Source organism: Dermacentor variabilis, chromosome 7 (assembly GCF_050947875.1).
Source record: "Dermacentor variabilis isolate Ectoservices chromosome 7, ASM5094787v1, whole genome shotgun sequence".
Lineage (NCBI taxonomy): Eukaryota > Metazoa > Arthropoda > Arachnida > Ixodida > Ixodidae > Dermacentor > Dermacentor variabilis.
In genome coordinates this window covers 78733647-78749535 of record NC_134574.1, presented here as the reverse complement: position 1 = coordinate 78749535, position 15889 = coordinate 78733647, and the positions used below count along the sequence as shown (strand labels likewise).

The 15889-nt window shown below is 44.9% G+C and overlaps 1 protein-coding gene across 1 annotated transcript in view; it reads left to right on the top strand.

Moving 5' to 3' along the window:
- The first annotated feature begins 740 nt into the window (after positions 1-740).
- LOC142587552 (protein VAC14 homolog) overlaps positions 741-15889 on the top strand; it is an 89666-nt gene continuing 74517 nt past the window's right edge. The window contains exons 1-4 of the mRNA XM_075698656.1: positions 741-913; positions 7972-8122; positions 10366-10533; positions 13603-13665. Coding sequence (XP_075554771.1) covers positions 804-913; positions 7972-8122; positions 10366-10533; positions 13603-13665 — 492 coding nt within the window. The 5' untranslated portion in view covers positions 741-803. The remainder of the gene's footprint in view (positions 914-7971; positions 8123-10365; positions 10534-13602; positions 13666-15889) is intronic.

The window sequence follows — 15889 nt, the reverse complement described above, 5'->3', positions numbered from 1 at the left end:
TGCCATTCCGGAGCTTGCGCAGATCAGTTTTGTGCCTCCTTTCTTCTTTTTTTCGTCTGAGTGCTTCCTTCAGTTAATAGTCGGCGTTCATGTTGTCCACTTCTCTTGTGTCCTGCCTGCACGCCTCACCTTTTTTGCATAATGAAAAAATGTTCGGGGTGAACGTCAGAAGTGCGTGCGATAAACAAAGCGCGAAGAAATTAAACGATCAGTTCTTCGTGACCTGCGAATTAATTTGTAACTCGCTACACGTCGGCGTTGATCGCTAAAGAATGGCCGCTGTTGTCGTGTCACTCTCCTGGAAAGCTTCTTCCCCATAATGGTAAAAGCAAATCTTGAAGCTCCTGTTTCTGGCTACTGCAGGTGCTGGAAAGAATTTTAAGCCATGCTGACGATATTTTAGAGATACGCCTGTTCGCCCTGTGACGCTTTAAATTAACCTCAATAGAAGGATCTCTACATTCACTGCACATTTCATGCAGGGCGGTCTGCTTGTCTGTGAGGTTGTCTAAAACATGGCCTTCGAGATCTATGCCCAACGCGCGGAGCAACAGCGGAACACTGAAATCTCAGAACTCAAGCAAGATAAGCAAAATTTTGTCGCATTCAACAACGCGTAATAAAACAATGATAATTTCATAACACTTCTTGATTTCTTTTGCCACCGTTTTTTTACTAATGTTCAAAGCTAGTAAAAAAATTTTACTATCCAAGTCAATCCGGCTCTGGACTTTCGGAATGGCTCGTGGGTGTCATGGCTCCAATAGAACGCGCGTGAGCAGCGCTCCCAAGTTTCATTCGCGATGGCTAACTTGACAGAAAAAGACTTTGCACCGCTGAGCGCGGCCTGCGTGAGGGCCTTGAACGACAAGCTGTACGAGAAGCGCAAGACAGCAGCACTGGAGATTGAGAAGTGAGTTGCGAGCGCGGTAGAAATATGGGAGTTGCTCGTCGGTCGCACCAGTGGTTCTCGTTTAGCTTATTCGGGCAGCGGTTTCCTTCGGTGTTATTTGATGCCAGGATGTTGGGAGCGCACAGCCGTAGTATGAAAGTGCTAAGTCTGTTTTGCCTATCATCAATTAGTCGGAGTGTCGCTTGATCATGTTGCCGAAGGACCCTCGATCACCGTAGCTCACTGCTGTTTGCGCGCTCAAAAAGAACATTCGTGCGATCATTATGCAGTGATTGTTATTGGGGAAAAAGCGAATGAGGCACAGTATGGTTCTTCTACAGTTTTTTCAGCCGGCCATCATACCGCGAAATCGCTGTGTGACAATGGCATCGTAATGATAATTCAAAAGTTCAGCAGATCGGGAAGAACATGCGCTGTCGCAGTGCTATCGCTTTATTGTAGCAGTTAGGCCGATTAGTGTCATTACTGCGTTTGCCAACCAGCAGTGCCGCTAAGCGCAAAATTTACTCTGCGTGAGTTTCCGGGCATTACACTCACGTTCTAGGTTCATTCATTCATTCGTCTATTTCTCATTGTTACATGAATTGCACAAAAAACTGTTGGGCCCGTAGCCAAAGGCTAGTGTGGGCCGATAGTGAATATGCATATATCAGCAGGTACAAAATTTAGTACATGTCTACTTCCTAGTAATGAAACTTAAAACAATTAAGGTATCACAAACACATGCAATTAACATAAAATATACACTAGATGATACAAAGAAAAGAATCGAGTTTAGATTGGTACAGCTTTTTGACAGCGTTTGCAAAACACGTGAAACTAACAGGTTCCTCGGCTGTCATAACTCTGGCGCACAATTAGATATGCTACAGTTTACTACCAACCGTGGTTCACTTACTATAATCGAGATGCGTTATCGTGAATTCTCCTGATGTCTTGGAAGAAACCTCTAGCTGCTAAGTGGATTAAACCAGGCGCCTAAAATGATGTAGCACATTCCTAAACGCACTAAATCTACCCACGTCTTTTGCACACAGCCCGAACATGATCTGAAAGGTGAAGAAAAATGGCTGGGCAGCAACGAAGATAAATGTATCTTAGTTACTATCCTAAGATATTCTTTGTGTACATCTTTATCAATGGCCGACACAATGGGCAAAACTTGTATGAATATGCGTTTCTAATACTATGCTTCAAGTATGGTGTATCTTAAGATGCAAGTTACTCTTGCAGCAAAATCCATAGACACCTAGACCCACTGAAGTCTTGCGAGTAACTGTAACTAAAGGTTATCCTAAGAAAAGGTTTTTGTTGGCTCATTTTCTAGTAAGACCAGATTCACAGTGCCATTTGGAAACTCCACATTTTCAAACTGTAGTAACTGGAAAATGCCAGTCTGGCTTTAATTTTCTTGAGACAGTAGTATGCTGTACAGCACTAGCATATTGTAAACGAGAAGCAGGATCAACGAAAACTAAGTGTAAAGGAGTATATAATCAATCAGCTTAAAGGAGCCCAGAAACAGTCTTGACGGTTTTGTACAATTGCACCGAGTCAATAGGTTGGGTCCTCGTGATCATTAAGAGCCTATTGTAGGTGCCCTATGTAAACCGTCTCACTTATTATTAGGCTTTAAACATCTGCATCGATACAGATCACAGCAGGATCACTTCCATAGTTTCCAGCCGTGTCTGGCCATTCTACGTAGAACGGGCGAGGGAGGTCACTTGAGCGAGCGATCGGACTGGCTTCCCACTTGATTTCGTAAGAATACATAAAGCGTGCTGCTCCGTTAAGCTTCTCTGTAATAGCATATGTATGCGTAGTAATTTCAATACCTGTAATAAGCAAAACACAAGTAAGTGTAGACATTTCTTCAAATTTCTGGCTCACTTCTGCCTGAGAATGCAAATCGTCAGCTACAGCTGTTGTCTATACACATGCATATGTGCGCGCATGCTCAAGGGAAGGTGTGGAACAAAGAGTTTGCTCCGAAAAGCTGGGCTTTTCGGAGCAAACTTCAAAGGTGAGGGGTAATGAAGAACTCAACAAAGGTAAATGAAAGCAGAGCGGCAACCACCACTGGTGGGATGTAGACGAGTTATGTCGCCATGAATAGAGGTGGAGAAAATGGCTCCTTCTGGCAGCAGAAACATGATTGATAATATAGCTGTACTGCGCTCACCTTCCTGCATCACCGATGCGTGCAGGGAGTAAACGATAGTGACTGCATGCTGTAGATGATGATGATGAAAAACTTTATTTATCCCTCTTTAAAGGGAAGGGGGCAATGGAATAGAGGGTGGGAGGAGGAACTACTTACAGTAGGCCTCCTTTATCCTCTCGGCCCACTCCAGGATGGCCTCCTGAAGATCGGGCCTGGAGCTGCGCAAGGCAGCCACCCACTGCTCCTCACTAGATATTAATTGCTTGAGGAAAGGGGGAAGGGGCTGCTTAGGGCACCCCCACATGATGTGGTTTAAGTCTGCTCTGGGAGAGATACAGAATTTACAAGAGGGAGAAAGGTAAATGGCGGGATGAATGCGGTGGAGGAGGTAAGGGGACGGAAAGGTGCGAGTCTGCAGCTGTCGCCACAGAACTTCACACCTACGCGGGGATTTGCCCATGAGTGGCGGAAAGGTTAAGCGGTCTAATCGGTAGTGTGTGCAGATGTCGTGGTAAGTAATAAGTCGATCCCGCGCTGTAAACGGCGCCTCCTCCGTGGCGAGGTCCGACACATCTGATGCCTGAGCCCGGACTGTAAATCCTCGGGCACTGGCATGAGCCGCCTCGTTTCCGGCAAGGCCCGCATGCGCGGGAGTCCAGATTAATGCCACAGTTTGATGGGAAGGATGGGCCAAGAGGAGAGAAAGGGCTAGCTTAGAGACCCTACCCGCTCCGAAGTTATGTATGGCTGCTTTGGAGTCGCTAACGATAACTGATGAATTTGGAATTGTGAGGGCCAGGGCTATGGCCGCTTCCTCCGCCTCCTCCGAGGAAGAGCCAGGAATGGAGGCGGCCGCAGCGACCTGGCCGTGAGAGTTAATGACTGATATTGCGTAATGATTTCTGTTCCAATATTCGGCGGCATCAACATAGAGCACGTCTTTAGAGGTGGAGAATTGTTTTTGGAGAGCCTTTGCTCGCTGCCTCCTGTGCTGTTTGTGATCCACAGGGTGCATGTTTTTAGGAAGTGGGGGGATGCAGAGGTTCTCGTGTATGTGATGTGGAATGGTGTATTTAGTCTTGATGATGGGTGCAGGAGTGATAGAAAGAGTTTGTAGAATGTGTCGACCTGTTGCAGTGTTAGAAAGTCTGCTATATTGGGATGTGAGGTGGGCTTCTGTGAGTTCTGTAAGTGTGTTGAAAGTTCCAGTAAGCATTAGCCTTTCAGTGGAGGTACGTATGGGGACTGCCAGAGTGAATTTATATATTTTGCGTAAAAGAGTGTCGATCTTATCTGATTCTGATTTAAGGAAATGTAGATATGGTGTTGCGAATGTAATCTTACTGATAACGAAGGCCTGAATCAAGCGGAGAAGTTCGGCCTCCTTTAGTCCGCCATGTTTATTGGAGACTCGCCCTAGAAGACGCAGGGTGTGATCGACTGTTGTGTGGAGTGTATGTAGGGTATATGTGTTGAGCCGGTTGCTTTGAATGTGTAAACCGAGCACCCGGAGCCTGTCCACTCTAGTAACGGGGATGTGGTTTAGGATTACCTCTATACTAGACCTGTGTTTTCCGGCCCCCCGGTGGGATGGCAGAAGAAGTAGCTCGGATTTTTTAGGGGAGCATGCTGTAGAAAATGTGAGCGTTGCGCATAAACTTTATTTCAGGGCCATTATCACCGCAATAACAAAAAGAAGAAAAAAGCTTTTTTCCTTCTCATGATCAGGGTACCCTGTGAGTAATTGACCTTGCTAAACCTACTCTTGCACAGTTTCTAGAGGCTGACTGCGAATCATCGATGGAAATGCCATGAGATAGAAATTTTCAAAAGAATCAAAATTGGTTGAAGTCCATACGGCAGGCACTACCAAAGTCATGACAGGAAGCTTACTGCTATCCTTGAAAAGAAGTGTACAATCATCGCATTATACCTGTGCTAACATATGGGGCAGAAAATGGGAGGTTAACAAAGAAACTTGAGGAAACATTTAGCAGTGCGCAGCGAGTGGTGGAATAAAAAAGTTAGGCATGACGGTAGGAGACAGGTAGGCAGCAGTGTGGACTAGAGAGCAAGCGAGGGTAGTCAATATTCCAGTTGACATTAACAGAAAAAAAAAAAGAATGGGGTTGGGCAGGCCACTTAATGTGTAGGGCAGATAACCGTTCATCCAAGGGAAGGGAAACGCAGTCGAGGATGGCAGGAAAGTAGGTAGTTTTGTTATTAATAAGTTTGCAGGCATAAGGTAAAACAAGCTGGCACAAGACGGAACAAGCTGGCACAAGACGGGTTATTGAACGTTGCTGTGAGAGGCCTTCGTCCTGCAGTGGACGTATATATAGGCTGTTGATGATGAATGAGAAAAAATGTGTCGGTAAGAAACGAGGGAGCATGCTCAGTTCAACACAACCAGAAGTCGACAACATTCACTTCACCGCACAATATTGTGCCCTAGGAGGCATGACATAGCCGTGGCCACACGGAATAGATGTTGAGGGGGAATGCTGCAGCTCCAAATGAGGGTATTGTGCAAGCGCTTGTAGATCTCTTTTTCTTGCTGACAGAAAAATTTTGCAGGAAAGCATTCTGCGAGAGGAACTCTGACAAAAATAATTTCAGACTCCAATCAAAATAGGCATAGCACAGACCCTCGCACTGTTTTCTTCTGTTTCTTTAATGTGCTTTTTAAAGTTTGTATGGGGCAATGTAATATTCACTCTGTGGCAAATTTTGAAATTCGAAATTCAAGCCTCTGATAACATGGTATTTCAGTGTTCCACATTAAGTACGGGGCCTAAATGTGCCTGCTGTCCTCAAGTTGGATGGACACAACATATGTGCATCCTGTCCATGCTCACAATATTCAGCTTTGTGCTGTGTCAAATTTCATCGATATGCGATTCTTATTGACGAACCGTCAAATCCTGGAGTAAGTTATTGCCCTGAAATGCAGTGCCTTTTCATTTTATGTGTTCCCTGTACCTTGATGTCATCAATATTCCAGCCACCTTTCATTATTCTCCTCTGCAGATTCATTCACCTTTCCCTATCACAGATACAGTATAAGTGCACGCCGCTGTCCACACCATTAATTGGATATTTACTAGTTAGTTTCCTGGTTCTTTCTCTCCACAGTCAGTTAACATTTTTCTTAAGCTACCACTCTTTTCTCCAAGTTTTTCCAACATACTCTCATTAAAATATCAAATAAGTACTCCAGTGGGCCTGTGCACTTGCTAGGTGTAGGCCATTGGCGAGGTCTCGGCAAGATCTCGTGCTGTTTGTGAGTGCCTATTTTCCAGAAGTCATTGCCAAACTGCTAAGCATTACGAATTACAGTTCACATGGTCTCTTAAGTATAACATTATCCACTTTTATGTCACCTGCCATTTCTTTTTCTGACAAGGACAAAGTGAAAGCAAGACGCACATTTCGCAGCAGTGCATGTCACCCATCGTTCCAACAATAGTCTCAAGAACAAAAGCACTTTTCTTAACTAAGCAGGCTGTGCAGGCAAGATAGGACTCCAAAAATAAGTATGACTCGTTTCTAGACTGCCAACTGGACTCTGTGTCAGACTTAGCACTCCTGAATAAAAAATAGTAATGTGTTTTTTATAAACATTGAGCATTCCAAGATGGTCGTGAGCTAACTTATACCCCTGTCACACGGCATGTGTAATGTCATTTTCAGCAAATGAGATTATGTATTAATGCCATTTCTGTTGCTTCTACACTGGCATAGTGAGGGACATTCACAGCTAATGGCATTCGCCAGTTGAATGAGTTTCCCAAACTCATGCAAGCGCAACTTGTTTAATCTCGATGACAGGGCCTTCAGAAAAGTTTACGAAATCAATAATTTAAGATGAAATGTAATCAAAGTAAAGGGCATGAACTTTGTAAATAATTTTATGACATACAGCATGATTGTTGAAGTAGTTTGTACAAATATATTCTTGTACCGAGTCTCCGACTGCACGATAGCACCTTCTTTTCGGCCATGTTTACAAACGCCCGTGAGTTTTTTTTTTTTTCATTGCTGTATATTATTTTCAAAGTGTATTTTCAAAGTGTATGTGCTAAAGCCTATACACCAACCACGGAAGCCAACTCGGCTGCTTTGTCAGTGGAGAATGAGAAGTGAAAAGCACATCGAAACGACGACGAGACACGCGCGCTGCTGAGAGTATGGGAAGACCACTTCACTTATTTGCGCAGCCTTAAGGTGTATGTGTTGATTGCAGAGTGCCTGCGTGCACAAGGTGCCGATAAACATTGCCATCAATTGCGAATGTCATCTTGTATACCCGTGTCGACGGAACGCAAGGCCGCCATGACATTCGGTATGAATGTCATTTACTGTGAATGACATTACACGTGCTGTGTGACAGAGGTATTACATGCTTAACAACAAGAAGAAGATGAAAAAAAGAAACAACATATTGCTAAACAATCAACTAAATTTTTAATGCTGAGTTCGAATTATAAGCATAGTAACATGGAAATAATTGTGAAAAAACAGTAATGCTTGTGCAGATGTCCCTAGGTATTCTGCAATCCAGCTGCAAAGCTAATTTTCATTGTTAAGGTAATCGACACCAACACTCCCACGCCTTTGGTGATTTTTTATGATGGCAAAAAGACCATGTATAATTATATTTGTATACAAATGCAGGCTGGCTTCAGCAATCTACATTGGTAGCTCTCAGTGAGGTGACCATCAAGCCAAGCATCAAAGTCTAGTCTCCTGTGATGAAGGTCAACTGCATGCATGTGACGTCATCTGATCTAGTTGAGGCCAGGGCATGGCCACAAGAGGGTGCTTGACGAAGGCTTCTTTTGACATTCAGAATAACACAGTCATGGGACAATATTGCTTTCTTGCGCAGGATGGTTAAGGACTTCATGAGCAAGGACAACGTGATGCAGATCCGTAAGCTGCTCAAGCTCCTCGGCCAGGACTTTACACTGGCACACAATCCCAACAGCCGCAAGGGAGGTCTCATTGGGCTTGCTGCCATGGCCATTGCCCTAGGCAAGGTCAGCTGAGAAGTGTGTTCAATGATGTGTGCAACTTTGCTCAGAAGTTTTCTCAGATTATCTGCACAGCACATGATTCTTAAGGGGTATTCGGATAGCAATATTTTCTAATCGAATGCTGAAAATTTTGTTACTTCTGTATGTAGACAAAGAAGTAGCGGAAGGAAATTTGTTGAAGAAAATAATTTCCTCCCTTTAGTTTCATGAGTACTTTTTGAAAATTCATCGAACTGGTTTAGTTTTAGTCAAACAAAATCTGAAAGCCCATTCCACTTTCTGGTTGGCTTACAAGGAAACATTAAGCGGCTCCCTGGGCATTGCAAACAGAGCGTGGTGTGCATATCGCACAGTTACAATCATTTCTGCAAGGTATTAAACCTTAGAGAAATGTTATACCTTGCAGCTAAAAATTCAGATGAAAGCCTTTCTGTGCTTCTTCTTGGACTTCCTGGCAGCAGCAGCAGTGAAGAGGCACATATCAGACACAAGCTCAAGCCGTCTGTTTTGAGATTGAAAGCTTCTGTGGACGAACCGAGCTGTTCTTTTATTATTCGTGTGTACTACAGCTTCACGGAAGAAGCTATTGCAAGGCTGGGCAATATGAGTTCAAAAATGTTTAGTGAAGTAATGTAGCTGAGGGGGAGCATAGTACTAACAGAAAAAGTTGTAGTTTGTAGTAACACATGAGATTTATACACAGGGCATGCCGGCTGTCATACACAAAGCTTTTAAAATATGCGGATCACTCTAAGCTAAGAGAACGAAGTGTATGTTGTTCGGAGTGAACTCTAGTTGAGAAACTGGAAATAAATTTTAGTGAAAAATAATCGGCTAAGCTTTATTTGTTCTAATGATTGGAATGGTAATTAGGCAGTTGTAAAAATCTTGAGAGGTCAGAATGAGGTGGTTTCCTGCAAGCTATTATCGCTTGTTTATTAGAAAGTTATAGCTAAGCGGGTTTGTGGGCCAGTGGGCGAGCGGAGGCACCACTGCGCATGTGCACTATGCTGGGGGTGGCCAGCGTTTTTTACGGAGTGGGTTGCTTGCTCACTGGTATCCTCTCCCCTTCTAGAAGTTTCAGCAATGAGGCTGTTTGGCGAGGATTTAAAGTGGATGACCGCGATCGAGAACCTGAAGTCAGCATGCTGATCTTTTCTCAGTATAACTCCAACCTTGTTCGACAGGTGGTGCAGCAAAGCACTCCGTTCAACTGAGCGAGTGATCGCTGAGCTAAAAACTGTTACTTTCGTGTGACACTTCGCTGTCGTCTCCACTCGTCTGCTGGGCCCACTGTCCCGTAAACCTGCTGATCCATAACTCTGTTTTCTTCTGCTGAAGAGAGAAAGCCCATGAGTTATAGGGATACCATGTTAAAATTTTCTAAATGCACGGGTTACAGAGGCACAACATTTGTAACAAATACAAATTTTTCTACTACATGCACCAATTCTTTTGTCCAGTATCACTTGTGTATACTGTTATACTTGCACTGGGTTTCTTTGCAAGCATGTCTTCCTTTTATGTTATTTTAAGTGTGCTGCCCCTAGTGGCAGGCCTGAGATGAACCACAAGTTTCCCACGGTAACTGTTTGATGGTGCTGCTACCCCATGTGCATGTGTGCTTAGTGACACAGTATTTTTCATACTTCAAAGGCTTATCTCTGTTTGTCAAAACTAAAAGATGTATACATGATGTCTAACTTGCTGGGAACATTTAGTTTTGACGTCTCATACGATTCTATACTACTCCCTAATTGACATCTGGACAATTAGAGCAGCAATCAAAAAACGAGATAATTATTTTTAATTAAATAATTGGATGTCAGGGACTAAAAGATTACTGGTAGTTTCTCAACAGGATTCCAAACAAAATGCACTGCCTTGTTCACATAGAATGGTCTGTTCTTTTTTTTTTTTTCAAAGCTTTGTGCTACTTGTAAGGCACCGGAAAAATATGTGTGGCAAATATGAACCAAATTTGAAGTGATGAGGACACAATGCCAACAAGTACAATTGAAAAGTCAGTTCAAATAAGTGGAGAATGATTCTGGTTATCGATTTCCCACAGTCTTCTATGCATGGGGAAAAGCTGGACTTTTGGGGGTCCGTGGGTTGGTAGCAGACAGTCAAGTACTTCGAGCGAATGAATGCATTTATACAGAAAATGTCAAACTGCTTGGGAAGCAAATCTCTCTGTCTCACCACACTGCACGGGTGCTGGTGCGCAATGCACCTGCTCGCAGGACTCGGCGCTGTACGTGGACGAACTGGTCAAGCCAATCCTGGCATGCCTGAGCGACTCCGAGAGTCGTGTCCGGTACTACGCCTGTGAGGCACTCTACAATGTTGTCAAGGTTGCACGTGGCGCCGTCCTCCCCAACTTCAATGACATCTTTGACTGCCTCAGCAAGGTGTGTCACTGTCGCCAGGATGGGGACAAGGGAGGTTCCTGCAAAAGTGCCTCACTTTCTTCTTGAGGCAAAGCTTTTCTAAGTGTGGAGTCGGATGGGATTAGATGCTGTAGTAGATGCTGTGGTACATGCTGTGGTTGGTATAGTAGGGGTGATGGTTGGACTGTGAAAAGGAGGGTGGAGACAGCGAGAAAGGCAGTGCCGAGAAGAGGAAAGTGGGTGGAGAGCAAGTAAGGGTGCCTTGATTGATCGGGGCAAGCAGTCACATTATCGAGCCATGGCTGTAGAGTTCAGTTCCCGGGGTTTCAGTATGCGCAAGCGCTCAACCCTTTGAGGGTCAATTTTTTTCGCCATATGCGACTGCCCAGGGCCGATTCTTTTTTATTGCAAATTCCAATTCTTCCGAAAAAGTTTACCGTAATTTTTCTAGAGTGACTGTAAAGTGAGAAAAAAATATTTTGCTTTGGTATATATGTACTGTTTATTTGTGAATAACAACAATAAAAAAAATAAATGTATAAGAATTACAAATTTGATGCACATAAGGCTTAGAAAATGTGCACACGAGAATATTTTGCAAGTGTCAAATGTTCCTCCTCTTACACTAATATTTATGTCCATAGCATAATTGAACTGTGTAGGTGAGCGCACTCAAGAAAACTGTGTTTGTGTGCCCGTCAGAAAAGCAAAACGTGTGACAAACTTCTGGTAATATTCATGTTATCGCCAACCAGAGGCAATTAGTTTTTGCGAGTCTCCAAAAAAAGAATACGAAACGCATGCACAGTGGCATCCTTCTTATGCACACCTCTGTGAGCACTAAACGAGCTAGAAACAGGCGGTCACCCTTTGAGCGATTAGTAACGAGGTAGCCATCAGTTTTGTGAGCGCTATATGCTACAGCTCGCGCGCGAATACGCGAGCGGTAGCATATAGACGCACCCGAGAAAACTAGCTCTAAAACAAACCGTGCAATGAAAACCAAGAAAGGGAGGCGCGAGAAAAAAATTCCCCGTACTCCCACATAGTGGCAGCATATGCCAAAAAAGAAAAGGTTTGGAAATTGGCGCGAGTGTTAAAATGTACAGACGGCGCCATAAATATATGGTGTCGACCATTTTGGACTTTTTCGCGGCGCCGTATATTTATGTCATTTACCCTCAAAGGATTAATTGGCTGCGGTAGCAGAGTAAATGCGAAAACATAGCTTAGAGGCGATTCCCACTGTGAAAAGCTGTAGAGGAAAGCTCTGTTCCTGAATGCAAATATGCAAATGCAGATAACATCTTGTTTTTTAGTGAGGTTATTTTTCATGTAGTACAGTCTCAAACGAATGTTTGAAGGCCACATGCTCTGAGAAATTTTTGTTTCTTGACATCCTAGACATGGGAGCCTGAAGATGAGTATCATGTTTGCATGATTCTAACACTCACGTATTAACGCGATAGCGTTAAGGAGCTCGTGTCGCAGAAAAGCCGGTGTCGTCGGCGTCGGTGTCGGCGTCCGCGGCGTTGGCCGTGAGCGATAAATCATGGCAGGCACTTCATAAATAAAAAGCAACTTCCAAGATGGGCTGGGTGGGAATCAAACCAGGGTCTCCGGAGTGTGAGACAGAGACGTTACCACTGAGCCACGAGTTCGATGCTTCAAAACGGTACAAAAGTGCCTCTAGTGAACGCGGTGTTGCCTTAGAAACGAGCTGTTTCTAAGGCTCAGGCGTGCGTCGCTTGCTCAGGCGCACATTTCGTTGTCGCGCCGAACGCTGCGTTGCTCGACGCTCACCGCATCCGATGCGGGGCGCGTAGTCGCTGCGCCGTAGCCCATTGTCTTACACCCCTTGGCGGGTCGACGGGAACGCTGTCGCGTTCCACTCTTGAAGGCGAAGCTTAAGCGTCCTCCAATTTTTTTAAATAAAAAGTGCATTCAAATTCACGTGCGTGTTAGAATCAGAGCCATTTCTACTCTACTTTTCTTTTTTACGCCATTTCTTTTCTGCTCAAAAACAATGCCGAAACTAAAGAAAAGAAAACCTAATTGCAAGGTAGCTAGCCACATTGCTATCGAACAGATGTTGTTTTATGCCTTGGCTTGCGGTCGCCATTTTCCAGTTTGCTGTATGCCTGTCGTAGCGCTTCTGCTCAGCTGCCTTTTGTCGAGGTCGTCTAGTGGCAGGATGTAAAAAATATGTTTTCATTACAAGGCATCACTGAAACGTATGGTAACGCTTCTGACAGAAGAATAGGGCAGCCGTGTAGGGTTGCATGTTTTAAGCGTTCCTGAGACATGCGTCGACAATTAGCAGTGACAAAGGAACTTCCAATACATTACATAGAACTGAACATGACTCTCTGTGGTCGGGAGACAGGGAAAATGAGGTGTCATCGGACTTTGAAAGTGACTAGCCGCTAAGGTTCAGCTGTGTACGTGTCTGTGCGCTTTTGTATGTTCCATGAGATCGTTTAAACATGTTACGCGTCGACTCAGGTTTCATTACTTTATGTGCGGGGTAGAATCAGCACCAAGTAATTATTTTCTTGGCATTTTGGTGGTAAAATAACTGCGTTGCATTGGGAGTGCAGTAGAATCATGCAAATGGGGTATTTCAGTGCACGTCGGCTTGCTCGTCTAGTGTAGGCAGTGACCATTCAAGGCTGGATTGCCTCTACGGAATAAAGTTTAAAAGTTCTACTGTTGCTGTCATTTTCAAATGTTTGCTTGTGTTAGTATTTCATGCTCTTTTTTTCTGAGCCGCAATGGTTTCATGATATACTAGCTCTGTTCGTCTTCTTGATGTTCGGCTGCATCCATGTCTTTACGTTTGGCTGTTGTTGTTTTGTGCATTTAAAATCACTTCTTACTGTGTCTTCTTTTCGTTATCTTTAAAGATGATTCCGTTTTGAAATGTGATTACATAGTTTTATGTTCTACTCCCTGCTGTAGTACATTTATGTGCTGTGAGGATGTGTGAAGTAAATGAAGTGCAAGCTGTATGTCTAATTTGTACTGCATTGAATCGTGTCATGCCACTAAAATTTTTTATTCGGCCTGGTTTCTCTCTTTGCACACCAGCTGGCTGCTGATTCTGACCAGAATGTCAAGAATGGCTCGGAGCTCCTCGATCGCCTTCTCAAGGTTGGAGGAGCACAAATTCATGTTGCATGGTGTAACATCTGAAGCCTTAAGGCACAAGAGTGTATTCTGTGTGCTAGATTTTTTTCGAACTCATTTTACTCTGGAAAAATAGGAAAAATACCGTGAAACCTCATTACAACAGATGCCCGTAATCCAATAAGGCGTGTTGCCTGTATCCGTAGTATGTATTATCCGCAAGATGCGTACCCCACTGATAAAATTTTCAGACAATCTTTCAGAATAATTATTCCTACTTGAAGGCAGCTGATGAAATGTATTATTACGATATCATCGAGCAGTGCTCAAGAAACGACCCGCTGCGATGACTATGAAGTTGGTCGGTGCGCTTGGCGCGAGCGAGTGTCGGCCTGGCTGCCTGGCTCCAGTGTAAATAGCCTGTAAATAGCCTGTAAATAGCCTCTTCTGTCTGTGTCTTTCCACACGCGACATTCTGGTGGAGGTCAGCGATCCCCGTCCTCACCACGGAACTCGGAAGTGGTTGGCACACTGAGCTTGTCACCATGCCTCCCGGTGATGCGCCCACCTCTGCAACGGCTTCGGCTTGTCCCACTTCTCCAATCGTCACGGTTGCCCCACATCGCGACCCAGGTCCGTTCTCTGGCCTGGAGGGCCAGGATGTTGAGGACTGGATCAAACTCTATGAACACGCCAGTGCTCATGTGGGATCCAATGATTATGCTCGCCAATGTCATCTTTTATCTCTGCGGCACCCCACGCGTGTGGCACCAAACGCATGACGACGAGATAACCAGTTGGGACAATTTCAGAGAGAAGCTACAGGAACTTTTCGGCGACCCCATTGGGCGCAAGGCTGCCGCGAGAAAGGCTCTTGCGTCTCGTGTTCAGTCATCTACGGAGCCGTACGTTTCCTACATCCTCGACGTCTTAGCTCTATGCCGCAAAGCTGACGATGCTATGTCCGAAGCCGATAAAGTGTCACATATTCTAAAAGGCATCGCCGACGACGCTTTCAATTTGCTTGTTTTCGGCAACGTCTCGACTTTCGACGCCATCATCAAAGAATGCGGTCGCCTTGAACAAGCTATGAGCCGCCGTATCACACACCACATCACGCGGCTACCCAACACTGCTGCTACGTCGACATGTGAGGGTCGACCTCGTCAGACCACCACCTGTGACGATGTCACCTGTATTGTTTGCCGTGAACTCGAGGCCACCTGTTCGCGAGCTTTCTCCACGACGCCTCCCGATCCGCCAGCAACCACCATTGCGATGATCCAGGCCGTCGTCCGACAGGAATTTGAGAACATGGGTCTGAACACCGTGTGTTCCACGTCTCAACCCAGCATTCCCCAGTTCTCTAGCGGCCCTCCTCGTCCTCGGCAGTCCTTTTCTGCCACATCTTGCCACAACCCATCCGATTGGCCTACCCCTGATGACCGGCCGATCTGCTTCCACTGCTGTCGCATCGGCCACGTCGCTCGTCACTGCTGCAACCGATGGCCACCACCTCCTCGGACATACACCGCCGCTAATTCCCGCAACTTTGGACCTTCCGTTCCCTATACCACCCGCCATGAATCCACTGCCGCTGATGCTCCTGCTCTGAACCTTCGGTACAGCCGCTCGCCCTCACCTTGACGCCTGAAGGTGAAGGTGAATATCTGAACTCTGAAAAAAAAAATGAATTCATTAAGGTGAAGGTGTTAGCAGAGTCTATACCAAACCTGCGCCTAGTGGATGCAGCAGCATAGGTGGCTTATCACTCCCAATGTCTTATGATCGGCCATACAGGAAGGGCAAATGATTGCTTCATCGTACAGCTCGGGGCATGACAGGAGAGTGACCCTGATGTACTCTTGAACCTCTTTGAAACGAGAGAGGATCTAACGAAATAATGGAGATAACAAAGTAAATGCAACTTCCCTTGAAATCCCCATAGAGATCCACATATATAAAACCTCATTTTAATGAACTAAAATTGTTGTGCTGACGATGGATATAACGAGCTAAATTGGTCCCTGAAACCAAGAATATCAACTGTTGTGCACTGAGCATATTGCTTTCAACTGGGTTCTGCACTCGTTCAGCGCGATAGTTCAAAATTTGCCCATCAAAAACACTGTCAAGCAACACCGGCCTTTATCACTGCTGCAAGTAGCCCTGCACAAGCAGCACCTCTATCTTATCAAACCTCTCTCTTGCTGCAGCATGCAGCTATAGTGTATGTAGCTGGTGAAGC